General features: G+C 36.4%; 1 protein-coding gene across 2 annotated transcripts in view; it reads left to right on the top strand.

Annotated features, from left to right (window-relative positions):
* Positions 1-815: 815 nt before the first annotated feature.
* Positions 816-13,060, top strand: part of mfge8b (milk fat globule EGF and factor V/VIII domain containing b) — a 31,287-nt gene continuing 19,042 nt past the window's right edge. For both annotated transcript variants that reach the window (XM_051884106.1, XM_051884107.1), the window contains exons 1-3: positions 816-1,028; positions 11,171-11,296; positions 11,427-11,558. In XM_051884106.1, coding sequence (XP_051740066.1) covers positions 947-1,028; positions 11,171-11,296; positions 11,427-11,558 — 340 coding nt within the window. In that variant the 5' untranslated portion in view covers positions 816-946. The remainder of the gene's footprint in view (positions 1,029-11,170; positions 11,297-11,426; positions 11,559-13,060) is intronic.

Here is a 13,060-nt window from a genome sequence, read left to right as displayed (position 1 = left end):
GACCTGCATGCATAAATGCATCTTTGCCAGAGCAACACACCCACTACCCTAACCTCACAAAGCCCAATTACTGCTTTTGCATGAATGCAGCATGTGTTTATGTCACAACAATCCGGTTTAACTAGCTTTTTCATTACTGTTATAAACTACAAATCCCTTTATTGCATACATTTAACATGAAGTTAGGCCTAGTTGATGTTTAAATAAACACATCTAACATCTTCAGAAGCCTTAATGATATGAATTCAGAAAAATTAAAGAGCTGTAAACAGATTCTGTCATAATTTTATTAATCCCCCTGTGGTTATTTATATAGTTGAACAGAAACACAGCCTCATTCACTTTCATTGAACGAAAAATAGATTAAGAATGAATGGTGACTACAACGCTGCAAACACAGAACGTTCCCCTAACGTTGATATTTGGTTCCAGTTTTAATAGAACGTTCTCTGTTGTAAACAAAAGCTAACCGTCCCATAGCGTTGCTAGGGATTTAGTACGTGACAACCCAAAGGAAACACGCATAACACTGTTATTTTTATTAGGTTTTATTTTTATAACCAAAAGTTAACGTTCTAAAAACGTTCTGAGAACCTAATATCGTCAGCTGTCGTAGTAAATAATTTTAATTTTTTGCTAAACTATCCCTGGAAACGCAGCAAAATGCCTGAAGGTTCTGCACACCGAGTTGTTTTGTTTACAGTATCAAGTCAATCTAGCAGCACACCGTTATTTGGACTAATGACTACCCAATGGGCGGGGTCATGGGCGGGGGCATATGTTAAAAACAGGATGTAATTGGCTGAGAGCAGAGATACACGTGGGAGCGCACATATTGTCCCTCTCTCGCTTCTAAGCTTGCCCGTAGTCATAACGGAGAACGGATTCACACCGAACCACTGTTGAGACCGACGAGAAGTTCACCGAAGAACTACACTTCGGCACCATGAGAACTTTCCCAAGCTTATTTGTTAGTTTCACACTTTTTGCAGCGTGTTTTCTTGCTGTTTCAGTCTCTACTGCGAGAGGTAAGTGTTTTTGTTTTCGTCTGTACGTTGAGCGCTATAGAGAGAGCATGGTAAAGTATGTAAACAAAGCAAGTTACAGTCAACGGTCATTATTTATTTGAGGTAAAAAAAAAACAAATTAATTGTCAAGACACCAAAAGAGCCTCTTAATATTTTTGAGTAATATAGCCTATGATATAATGGAGTTTTTACCTTCATAATGAATGAATGAATGATGTTTGGTGTCTATTCTTACACTATCGTATTGGCGGCTTCACGTTATTAAAACTCCCCTGTGGACATCTAGTTGATGTCTCTCTTGGACCAAAATTTACATTATTCGTGTTTATACTTGCGTTTAACGCCTTGGGCTCTCTGCTTTGTCCTTTTATTGTTATACTAGTGTATACAAAACATCATGTCCTGATTTCAATCCATTACCAGTGACCTACAGGCTTTTATAGCTGCGATGGTCAGATGTGAAGAGCATTGGGCACTAATTTCATGCCTTGGCAACTCATGTGTGTTAAGATTTTTGACAGCATGTCTAAATTAATTTCCTCCACATCCTCTGCACAAAAAAGATGTACTTCAGTCTTGTTTGGTATTGTTTATATTGAAATAGTTCTTGTTTAAAGTCCTATTAGTCATTTTTAGTCCCCACTGATGTTGTTCTCTGTTTAAAAACACACTTCCCCATCTGCCGTTGAGCCTCAGGCCATGATCTGGCTCCAGTCTGTAGGTGTGGTTCAAGTGACCAAATCACTGAGTCACTTCCCATGAATGTGGTCACTTTAATATGTAGCGGAGCCCAATGAGGCCAGGACACTTCCTGCCACTAATGACCAGTGCAGCAGGACAGGTTTGCGCAAACTTCGGAAAAATCCTTGCAGAGTTTCATTGTAATGTTGACTGCTTCCAGAGAGTTTCCAATGCCAAAGCGTTTTCCGTGGAGTTTTCAAATAGCTTAGTTGTCGCATTCTTGACCTTCCTCGTCAAGCGACGAAATTGGTATTCTTTGATAGTTTAGATGCAGTTAAACAAATGCTTCATACAAAAAAAGACAATCTTGCTCATCTTTTCCAAAGCCTGTGTGATTTCCTTCTTCCGTGGAACTCAGAAGCAGATGTTTAGCGGAAAGTTCACACTGCTCTTTTCTATTCAATAAAAGTGAATGGTGACTAGGACCATAAAAGTGGTCCATATGACTATATTCCAGCTCTTCTAAATCCATATTAAAACTTTGTTTGAGGAAAAGACCAAAATTTAGTTGTTATTCACTGATAATCCTCTCTGCGCAGCTCTCAAAACTTATTCACATTCAGATCTGCATTTTAAAATGTGGCATTAATGAGATTTGAGATCTATAATGACTTCGATATCTGTCTGTTCCTCACACAATGCTACATTATAGCTTTAAAAGACTTGGAATATAGTCCTATGGACTACTTTTATGACACTTTCAGGTCCTTGACAGCTGCTGGTCATTATTCGCTGTCAATGAATGCAAAAGAACAGCGTCAACATCCTGCCTAATGGAAGGATGCTTCTTCTGTTTGATGGAAGAAAGAAATCATACAGGTTAGGAACGACATAAGGGTGAGTAAATGATTACAATTTCCATTTTTTTTTTTTTTTTTAGGGGACTATCCCTTTAAAAGTTGAGAATTGTTTGTCTCACTTATCGGATTGAGAAGGTAAACAGCTTTGGATGGAAGCTGCGCTCTCAAGCTGATCTAAGATTAGCTCTCATCCATCAAAATCTTACCTTCATTAGTAAAAACTGCTTAAAATCAGCAAATAAGGATTTTATCAAGACAAAAAATAAAAACACACAACCCAGGCCTCTCAGGTCAGCTGACGGAGTGTACGCTAATTATAGCGACCACACAGCCTCCAGCTTTTCACTCGCTCTCTTTTGCACGGATGTGTTTGCGAGCCGTTCAAAAGCTGTCGCGTGGCCCGTGCCATCTGGCAGCGGGGTCTTCCCCTCCGGGAATGGGCTCATTTGTCCTGACGACTCTAGTTTTAATAGCAGTCCAATGAGGGCTGCTTCTCCTGTGATTAATTTTCAATAAGCCTTAATCAATGTTTCATTCATAGGCAGTGCAACATGGCATGTCTCATATGATTTCGCTCCATCTTGGTCTCATGCTCCATTTTCCAATCTGCTGCTTTGAATTTTTAAAATCACATTTTCCAACACTTCTCAAGAAACTTTTGTTACCAGAATTGGAACAAATAAGACTTGCCGCTTGCATGATATATATCGATTTTACATTTGTGGCTTGAGTGTAAAACATGTCAAAATATTATGCATTATCGCATTTCCAAGTAGGATTAATATAAGCCTATTTGCGTTGCCTTAGAGAATGGTACGTTTTCTCTGTACGTCAGAGTGTATTTTTAGTCTTTGTGGGTTATTTTTAAGAACAGATGGCTGTGGTGTTCTGGAGAAATGCCTTTAGATTATAGAAATCTCACCTGAAGATGCAAGCTCGCTGACAGTTTACTTTTTTTAAAAAAAAATGCAGTTTATTGGTCCAAGAACAGGATGTTTCTTGTGTACACCATATCTTTATGGGTCATTTGCTTGGCTATTAAGAGGTGCAAGCTGAATGCCTCAGTGCGTTGAGCTGTTCTGGGAGTTTTTACATGGGATTCAGTGACGTAGGAACACGAGGTTTGGAACACCAAGTTCCCTAGGGGTGTGTTAAGGCATCTTAATTCTTAAATGATGTGTGAATGGCCGCATAGCTGAGAACACAGTGAACTGTTACGCACACCATTAATGTGGAGTTATCCAGGACACCTTTAGAGTAAAGTGTGAAGCCATAAAGTAAGTTCCGAGGCAGTCTTAAAAGGTAAAGTAACACTTTAGGCTTCTAAATATACATGAAGGTTGTAACACAAATCAGCACCTAGACACACCTATTTTTAACAACTAAAAAGGATTTGTTACATTACTTGGATGTTGTATGCAGATTTCAAGCAATTATTTATTTATTTATTCTTTAACTTTTCATTATATGTACATTTATAACATTGCTGAAGTTTTTATTAGTGTCCAAACTAGGGGTTTTGTGCAGCTGCTGTCTTTTAGATGCCTCTTTCACATTTGATTAACTTTTAAATATGCCACTGCCAAATTCTTAAAGAGTTAGTTCACCCAAAAATGAAAATTTCTGTCATTAATTACTCGCCCTCATGTTGTTCCACACCCATAAGATCTTCGTTCATCTTCAGAACACAAATTAAGATATTTTTGATAAAATCCGATGGCTCAGTGAGGCATGCATTGACAGCAAGATAATTAACACTTTCAGGTGCCCAGACTACTAAAGACATATTTAAAACAGTTCATGTGACTACAGTGGTTCAACCTTAATGTTATGAAGCGACGAGAATACTTTTTGTGTGCCAAAAAACCAAAATAACGACTTTATTCAACAATATCTAGTGATGGGCGATTTCAAAACACTGCTTCATGAAGCTTCGAAGCTTTACGAATCTTTTGTTTCGAATCAGTGGTTCGGAGCGTGTATCAAACTGCCAATATATTGGTACCATATCAGCTATTTGACAATACTTTGCATTTTGTTTTTAAATTTTATTTATTTTATAGTTTATCTGTATCTGTCAATATTGGACATTTAATTCTGCATGCTCATTTTGCCCTATATTTTTTTATTTTAGACATTATTACCTTTGCCATCATGTAATGCTCACTTGAAGTTAAACTTTAAAAACACTGTACTGTTGTACTGCTAAATAAAATTGATCACTAAATTAATATCCATTTTTCATACTGTACATTATACAATTTTAGTTTTCAGTGTTTTTTAGTGTATTTTGTATACAAAATTGTATGAAAAAGTTTATTTCAGTCATTTATCAGCATTAACATAAAAATAATTATTGGCAGCTTAGTTTCTATAAATACTTTTTGGGGAAGGAAGTTTTGAGTTATCAAAGTTACAGATTTTTTTCATGGTACAATAAACTGTCTTATCTTAAAGGGGTCCTTGATTATGATTTCACTTTTTTAACTTTAGTTAGTGTGTAATGTTGCTGTTTGAGCATAAACAACATCTGCAAAGATACGACGCTCAAAGTTCAATGCAAAGGGAGATATTTTCTTTTACAAAATTCTCTGTATAAGGACTACAACAAACGGCCGATAGGGACTACAACGAGCTTCTTCCCGGGTTAGTGACATCATTAACCCTAAAATTTACATAAACCCTGCCCCCGGGAACACTCAGCAAAGGGGGTGAGGCCATGTTGGGCTGCTTTAGAGAAGAGGAAGAGTTGTTGTAGTAGAGTGTTGTTGCCATGCCGTCATTTTACGCCGGACTGCTTCACAAACGAGGGTCAATTCAACACTGGATTTGCACAAAAGATTAACATGACGGCACATGCTAGTCGATGATAGATCCATTCTAAAAGTTGTAACTTCTTCCTGAGTCTCTCCATCAGTGTCAGACTCCGGTTTGAATAATGTAAGGCTGAACACCGTTACTGACAATCACCATTTTGGCTGCGTGATATTGTCCAGCTTTGTTGTTGTTGAGCAACCGAAGCGCGAGCTGTTAAAGCTCCGCCCTCTTCTGGAGCGTACGGGAGCAGCAGCTCATTTGCATTTAAAGGGACACACACAAAAATGGCATGTTTTTGCTCACACCCAAAAAGGGGCAAATTTGACAAGCTATAATAAGTGATCTGTGGGGTATTTTAAACTGAAACTTCACAGACACATTCTGGGGACACCAGAGACTTATATTACATCTTGTAAAAGGGGCATTATAGGTCCCCTTTAAAAAAATCAAGGAAAATTTGATTCCCCATATATACCATTTAAGATTTTAAAGTAAGTCACTAAAGTACCAGTATCAAGTAATACCAGCAGAAAGATTTTTAGCATCAAATTATCTGGTGAGACTGACTGTGCTGTTAAGATAAGCAGTTGAGTGCACTGCACTGCACTTGCATTTCCTGTTACTCCATGAACTGGGGATTCAGCATGTGGGTGTGTTATTGCATTTGCGTGCACTCACATGCACGTGTGCAGTGTTTTGGTTGTCTTCCAGTCTGTTGTTTTTGTTTTGCACCTGTTCCTAATACGACAGTCAAGGGTTCTTTTGTTGGCCAAGTGTGCGTGATTCGCTCAGCAGATTGTAGCTGAATGACTCCTCATGCCAGTGACTCATTTCTAAAGCCCTTCCCTACTTTTAAATGTTATCAGTTACTATGTAATGGTTGTGCTTGCCTTGTAAGATTACAGATCAGGTCATGCTTCTTTTGAAATGACTGAAGTGACGTCCCAGTTACTTGAAATGAGAGAGCGAGTGGTTTTATGGTTTTATGGTTCTGTTATTTTCAGTTTTGAACTGTTCATTTTGGTTCTTTTAGTTAAAAATGTAGTGTTTTTCTGGCAAACCATAATCCATAATTGTAGCACATCAAACGTGTTTGTTATTGGACAGTTTACTTCAAGTTGCTTCAACATTTAAAGCTGAAGTGTGTTATTTCTGTGCCACTAGTGTCACCAAATTGGAAAAATATTGTTTTGTAACAGGCCAGCCATTGGTTCCATTGGTGCCCCAAAGTCATTCAAGAATTTTCATTTTAGGGTGGAATATCCTTTTAAACCTGCACATTTCAGTAACAGGGCAGTCGCAATGATATGTTGTTTTATTATTAGTTTTTACCATATTGGGATTAGGTCAATAGCAGCATAGCATGTTGGTTATTACTCATTTTCTGAGCTGGCTCAGCGCTGCCCAGCTTGTTTTTTCAGGGGCACAGTTGCCTGGCCAAACTCCATTGCTTCTTTCTTTTGTCCCTGTTTTCATGCCTCATTTGTGAGAGAGCAGCGAACACTCCCAGAGTTGCCTGCCTTTACACGTTTAACTCAGAAAAAGACCATGTGATATACTATAATGCCTAAAGCTATATATCCGAAAGCCTGTGGGAATAATCCGCTCTCACTCCCGTTTCAGAGCTTTTGCTGATCAAAAGGCCAGCTCAGCTGATGAGAGGCTGATCAGATGTTTCACTTCATCAAACAGCTTTGCGTTCAGCTGATGTGTTCAGTTCTGTCTAATGGCCTTCTAGAACGTATTAGGCCGACATTGAGTTCTCTGACAGTTAAACCAGGTTAAGTACAGTTGGTAGATGTGAGATGACACATCATGATGTGTCCTGACATTAATTATTATCCACCCTGTTTAGTTTTCATACATTTACTTAACCTCATGTTGTTCCAAAGCTGCATTCCTTTTTTATCTCTCTCTCTCTCTCTCTCTCTCTCTCTCTCTCTCTTTTTTCTAGAAAACGAAAGTGCTGACTATAGAGGACTAGGAGTGTCACTTAAAAATAAAATAATAAATAATCAATTTAATAATTTAAATGTAAATGGACAAATTAAAAGACATGTTTAAAACAGTCTGTTTAATTCATGTTTAAAATAGTAAATATTATTGTATATAGGGCTATAAAATCGATCAATCGCGATAATCACATCTAACATAAGTCTGTTTCATAATATGTGTGTGTATGTGTGTAAATATATTTATTATTACATTTATATATTATATATAAATCTATATATGTGTGTGTGTGTATATAAATATATATAAACAGACACACACACACACACACACACACAATCAAACCAAAAATTATTCAGACATTTTTGATATATTTTTACTAGTGGGTGCAGGGCACTATAGTTCATTTATGTAAGCGAGGATAGCAAAATAAAGTAAACTGTGACATATTATACCCAAAAATTATTCATACAGTGGACTACCAGTAAAATTGATAAAAATTTGGAGCCAAAAATTATTCAGACACTTTGACCTGACCATGTTTTGCTTAAGTGTTATCTGACATAATTAAGATGATTTTTTTCTGACACAGTTTAACTCTGAGATCTTGTCATATTTTATTACCATTTTTTTAAACTATAGTGAATAAACTGTATTAATGAATAAAATGTTCAAGGTGTCTGAATAAATTTTGGTTTGACTGTATACTGTATGTATAAATATAATATATTTACACACATATATTATGTAAACACAAATTTTTATGTTAGATGCGATTAGTCGCGATTAATCGATTTTACAGCCCTAATTATTAATATTAAATATAATATAAATATAACAATAATATAATAATTTAATAAATATTTTTAAATTTACAGACATATTTAAAACAATTAATATTCAGTTTTAATTAATAAATTACAACAATAAAATTCTTCTTATTTATATTATTATTAATTAAAATAAAAACATTAAATTATATTTAAGGGCAACTTTTAATTTTAAATGCATTTCTTTTTATTTGCCAATCAAGTTTTTGTTATTATTATCAATTATTTTATTTATTTATTTATTTTTTTTTTTTGGAGCTTGGCAACCCTGGTCACCATTCACTTTATTGTATGGAAAAGTGCAGCTTGGACATTCTGCTAAAGGTCTTATTTTGAGTTCCACAGAAGAAAGAAAATCACATGGGTTTGGAAGGACATGAGGGTGAGAAAATCAAGGCAAAATTTTCATTTTGGTTACTTATCCTGTTAGATATAAGCGTTTGCCCACAAGACATCTGCCCGTGTCAGCGCATCGAAAAGCAGCAACGACATTCCATGCATATGCTCAGCATCAGTTTCTGTTCAGAGTTTCCATTTCTATGGAAACACAAGCAGAACTGTGACTAGCAATGCGTAGTGTTTAAAGTTATTAATCCGCAAATGAATTACTTTCAGTTCTCAACTCCCCCTGTCAATTTTGTCATAACCGTTTAGCAAGAACAACTTGTTGACTCTGAAACCTTCAGGCTATCCATAGACAGTTTCTGTTCCCAATGGAGTTTTCTGTGCTTATCAGTGATGGATGGGTTGATCTGAGCTGCTAAACAGTTTTTTCCTGGCATATTATATCAAAGATGTTAGGCAATTCCAATTTTTGTATTTTTTTTTTTTTGTTCCAGTACTAAAATTGGTTTCTTTGAAAAGAGTGAAGGGAATTGAGCTTTCAGCCTTCTGGTATAGCGTGAAAAGGAGGATGCATTCCATTCCAAAGATAAACATGGTAATCGTTTGGATAAGAAGGTTTCTGTTTGTGCAGGCCGAGGCTTTATCGTTATCCCAGAAGCTCCAACCCTGAGCGTGAAGGCCGTTGCCTTTGGTCACAATTAGAGAAGATTGTTAGCCAAGTGATGTCTTGGTTGGAAACAAGTTCACACGGCTGAATCCTGTTGTGGAGTTACATTAAACATGGACTAATTATCATTTTGAGTGCTGTTCACCTCAAATAAACTCTGCTGAGTATCTCTGTTGTGGTATTTTGGATGGGCGCCAGGGGAGGACACAACGATTCGCAGGAAGTCTCTCACGGAGGTGTCATTTACACAGAGTTGTGGGAAGCTGTGGAAAGTTGTAACTCCGCAAATTCAAGGCCTATATCTGTCAGGCTAAAATTAACCTTTAAATATAGTAACAGCTTCCAAAAAATTGGAGTTGGATGGATTGTTTTGTCTTCCATTTCATCATATATATAAAAATGCAAAAGGTGCAGTTCAATATTTAAAGTGATAGTTCACCCAAAAATTTAAATTATCCCATGATTTACTCACCCTCAAGCCATCCTAGGCATATATGACTATATTCTTTCAGACGAGCACAATCGGAGATATATTTAAAAATATCCTGTTGCTTCTAAGCTTTATAATGGTAGTGAACAGGGGCCAGATTTTGAAGCCCAAAAAATTCATCCATCTATAATAAAAGTAATCCATATGGCTCCAGGGGGTTAATAAAGGCCTTCTGAAGCGAAGTGATGGGGTTTTTGTAAGAAAAATAACCATATTTAAAATTTTATTAACTATAATAACTAGCTTCCGGCATATGGCGGTATGCATCAATTTGCGGCAGAAGAGTGACCTCTGACCTGACGCATGGCGTAATGATGAATGTGGGATCGCAGAGGATAGAGCAAAACAAAACACCGGTCACAAATTAAAAGTCTAAAATGAGAAATTATAAATAGAGATGTCGGTATAAGAGATATAAGAGAAGAGGAGCTTGAGTTTGTTGCACAGCCCTATTTGTTTAAACTGCGAGAGGCGTCTAAGCTAATGATACTCCTACATCCTGTGTCATACGTCGTGTCAAGGGTTACTCTTGTGGCGCACAGTATGTCTGCCAGAAGCTAGTTATTTTATATTATAAAGTTTTAAATATAAATATTTTTCTTACAAAAACCCATCACTTCGCTCCAGAAGGCCTTTATTAACCCCCTGGAGCCGTATGGTATACTTTTTATAATGAATGAATTTTTTTTTGGGCTTCAAAATCTGGCCCCCCCTTCACTACCATTATAAAGCTTGGAAGAGCCAGGATATTTTTAAATATCTCTGATTGTGTTCGTCTGAAAGAAGATAGTCATATACACCTAGGATGGCTTGAGGGTTAGTATATCATGGGATAATTTTCATTTTTGGGTGAACTATCCCTTTAATCACATAGTTCATTCAAAATAAAAAAAATTCCATTTATTTGCATTTTAATTATCCTTTAGGAGTTTCTTTATTCAATATTGCATTTTATTTTTTTAATTATTTTTTTTATTCTTCTAAATTTCTGTGTGCATTTTCAACATTTATTTCCATACTCAGTGCTTTGCTGTGCCACAAAACATCCTGACAAACCATTTCTCTATAGACCCCAGGATTGCAGTCCTGTTTTTTTTGCAATGCCATGGGATCATCAGCAATTTAAGTCGTGTCCATCCCGTCCAGCCCTAATAAAAACATGACCAAACTGTGAACCCAGTGTTGTTGTTTTTTTCACTTCCCTTTTCGAAAGAAACTAAAATCCTAGCCATCAGTAACATCCCATCAAAAAATACTGCTAATAGCAGTGAATTAAACCCAAATGAGCCTTGTTCATGAAACATAAATTATTAATCTTCATTCGAAAATTCATGTTGCATTGAATTGAATGTGACAATTTATATAAATAACGTTTTTATAAATGATTTACACAGACATTCATTCCATTAATGCTTAATGAATGAGGGCCATTGAGTTTTTTGGAAAATTTTGTCAATAATAGATGTAATATCAAATCCACTGTCTTTGTCTTTTCTCAGCTGCCGACTGTGAAGTAAATGTGTGTTTGAATGGAGGAACATGTGTGACCGGAGCGGGAAAAGATCCCTTTATCTGCATTTGTAATGAAGGCTTCACTGGACAGACCTGCAACGAGACCGAGATTGGTAGCAATCTTATCAGTTATTTATATTTATGTGGGGGAAAAACAGTTTATTTAAGAAGATAATTGTGCAAAGGTTACTTGTATCCATTTCAGCTGAGGCAGATCTTTTCTCACATGACCTTTGCTCTCAGGGCCCTGCAGCCCTAACCCCTGTAAAAACGACGGTGTCTGTGAGATCATCCCCAACCCCCAGCGAGGAGATGTCTTCAGAGAATACGTCTGCAAGTGTTCAATCGGCTTCGATGGAATCCACTGCCAGAACAGTGAGTCGATTTTATTCAAACTGTTTGATCTGTTTCATGCCAAAGGCATAAGTGGTCATCAGGTGTAACCACTAAGAATTATGACAAACTTGATTGTTGTGAAATCAAATTTACATGAGGATAGAGATCACATTTGTATCCAAATGGTAATTAATTGACACAAAACACCTATAAACTGTCTAAATCATCTGGATTCAGTCATATTTACTGAATAGAAATGCTGTTAAAGGGATAGTTCACCCAAAAATGAAAATGATCCCATGATTTACTCACCCTCAAGTGAATCATGAACAGTTTTTAAAAGCCGTTTTTAAAACCAATGTACTCTGCAAATGTGTTTATTTTAACCGTGCGGTGGCGCCAGATACTCTTTAATCGGTAATGACAAATGGAGACATAATTAATTTATAACATTAACAAGATGACTTGTTGAATTCATTCTGGGAGCGACGGCTGAATGTATTTTTAGTAAAATGCCTGTATATAAGATTAGTATTGGCAAAGTTCAGAGGCTGTCATATATGTGAATCAACTTACTTTGTTGTGTATTTTCAATATGAAAAATAACTTTTATATTGTTGGATTAATTGCATTTTGGAAAAAAACGTGTCATGGATTTATTGCATTTTGGGGAAAAAAGAATCAGTTTTTATAATAAACCTTTTAAAATCAAAATATAGATTTGAATTTTTAATGTTTTTATAACCAAAAAAATGCTATGTGAAAGTTTGAAACAGAAAATAGTGGTTTTCATCTTGCCACTTTCTTGGTAAAGAAAACACCTTTTTACTCAAATTAATCAAAATGGAGCGTTTTGGAACCAAACTCTTCAAATATCCTTGCTCCTCCAAGCTTTATAAAGGTAGTGAAGGGGGGGCCAGATTTTGAAGCCAAAAATGCATCCATCCATCAGAAAAGTAATCCATACAGCTCCAGGGGGTTATTAAAGGCCTCCTTAAGCGAAACAATGGGTTTTTGTAAGAAAAATATCCATATTTAAAACTTTAACTATAATAACTAGCTTCCGGCAGACTGCCGTACACATCGATTTGCGGCTGAAGACTGACCTTTGATCCGACGCATAACGTAATGACGAACGCAGAAGCTCAGAGGATAGTGCAAAACAAAACACCAGTCACGAATTAGAAGTCTAAAATGATAATTTTTAAAGAAAAACACTTTGGAGGAGTTAGATATAAGAGTAGAGGAACTTGAGTTTGTTGCTTAGCCCTATTTGTTTGAACCATGAGAGGCGTCTAAGCTTACAATACTCTAATCCTCTTAAGCAATGTATGACACAGGATGTTGTTCATTTGGCACAAGTCGACTTGTACAGTATGCGTACGGTCATCTGCCGGAAGCTAGTTATTTGAATTTATAAAGTTTTAAATATGGACATTTTTATTACAAAAACCCATTGTTTCACTCCAGAAGGCCTTTATTAACCCCCTGGAGCCATATGGATTACTTTTATGATGACTGGATAAATTTTTTTGGGCTTC

The sequence above is a fragment of the Ctenopharyngodon idella genome, chromosome 24 (genome assembly GCF_019924925.1).
Source record: "Ctenopharyngodon idella isolate HZGC_01 chromosome 24, HZGC01, whole genome shotgun sequence".
Classification (NCBI taxonomy): domain Eukaryota; kingdom Metazoa; phylum Chordata; class Actinopteri; order Cypriniformes; family Xenocyprididae; genus Ctenopharyngodon; species Ctenopharyngodon idella.
This window is presented reverse-complemented; position numbering and strand designations above follow the sequence as displayed.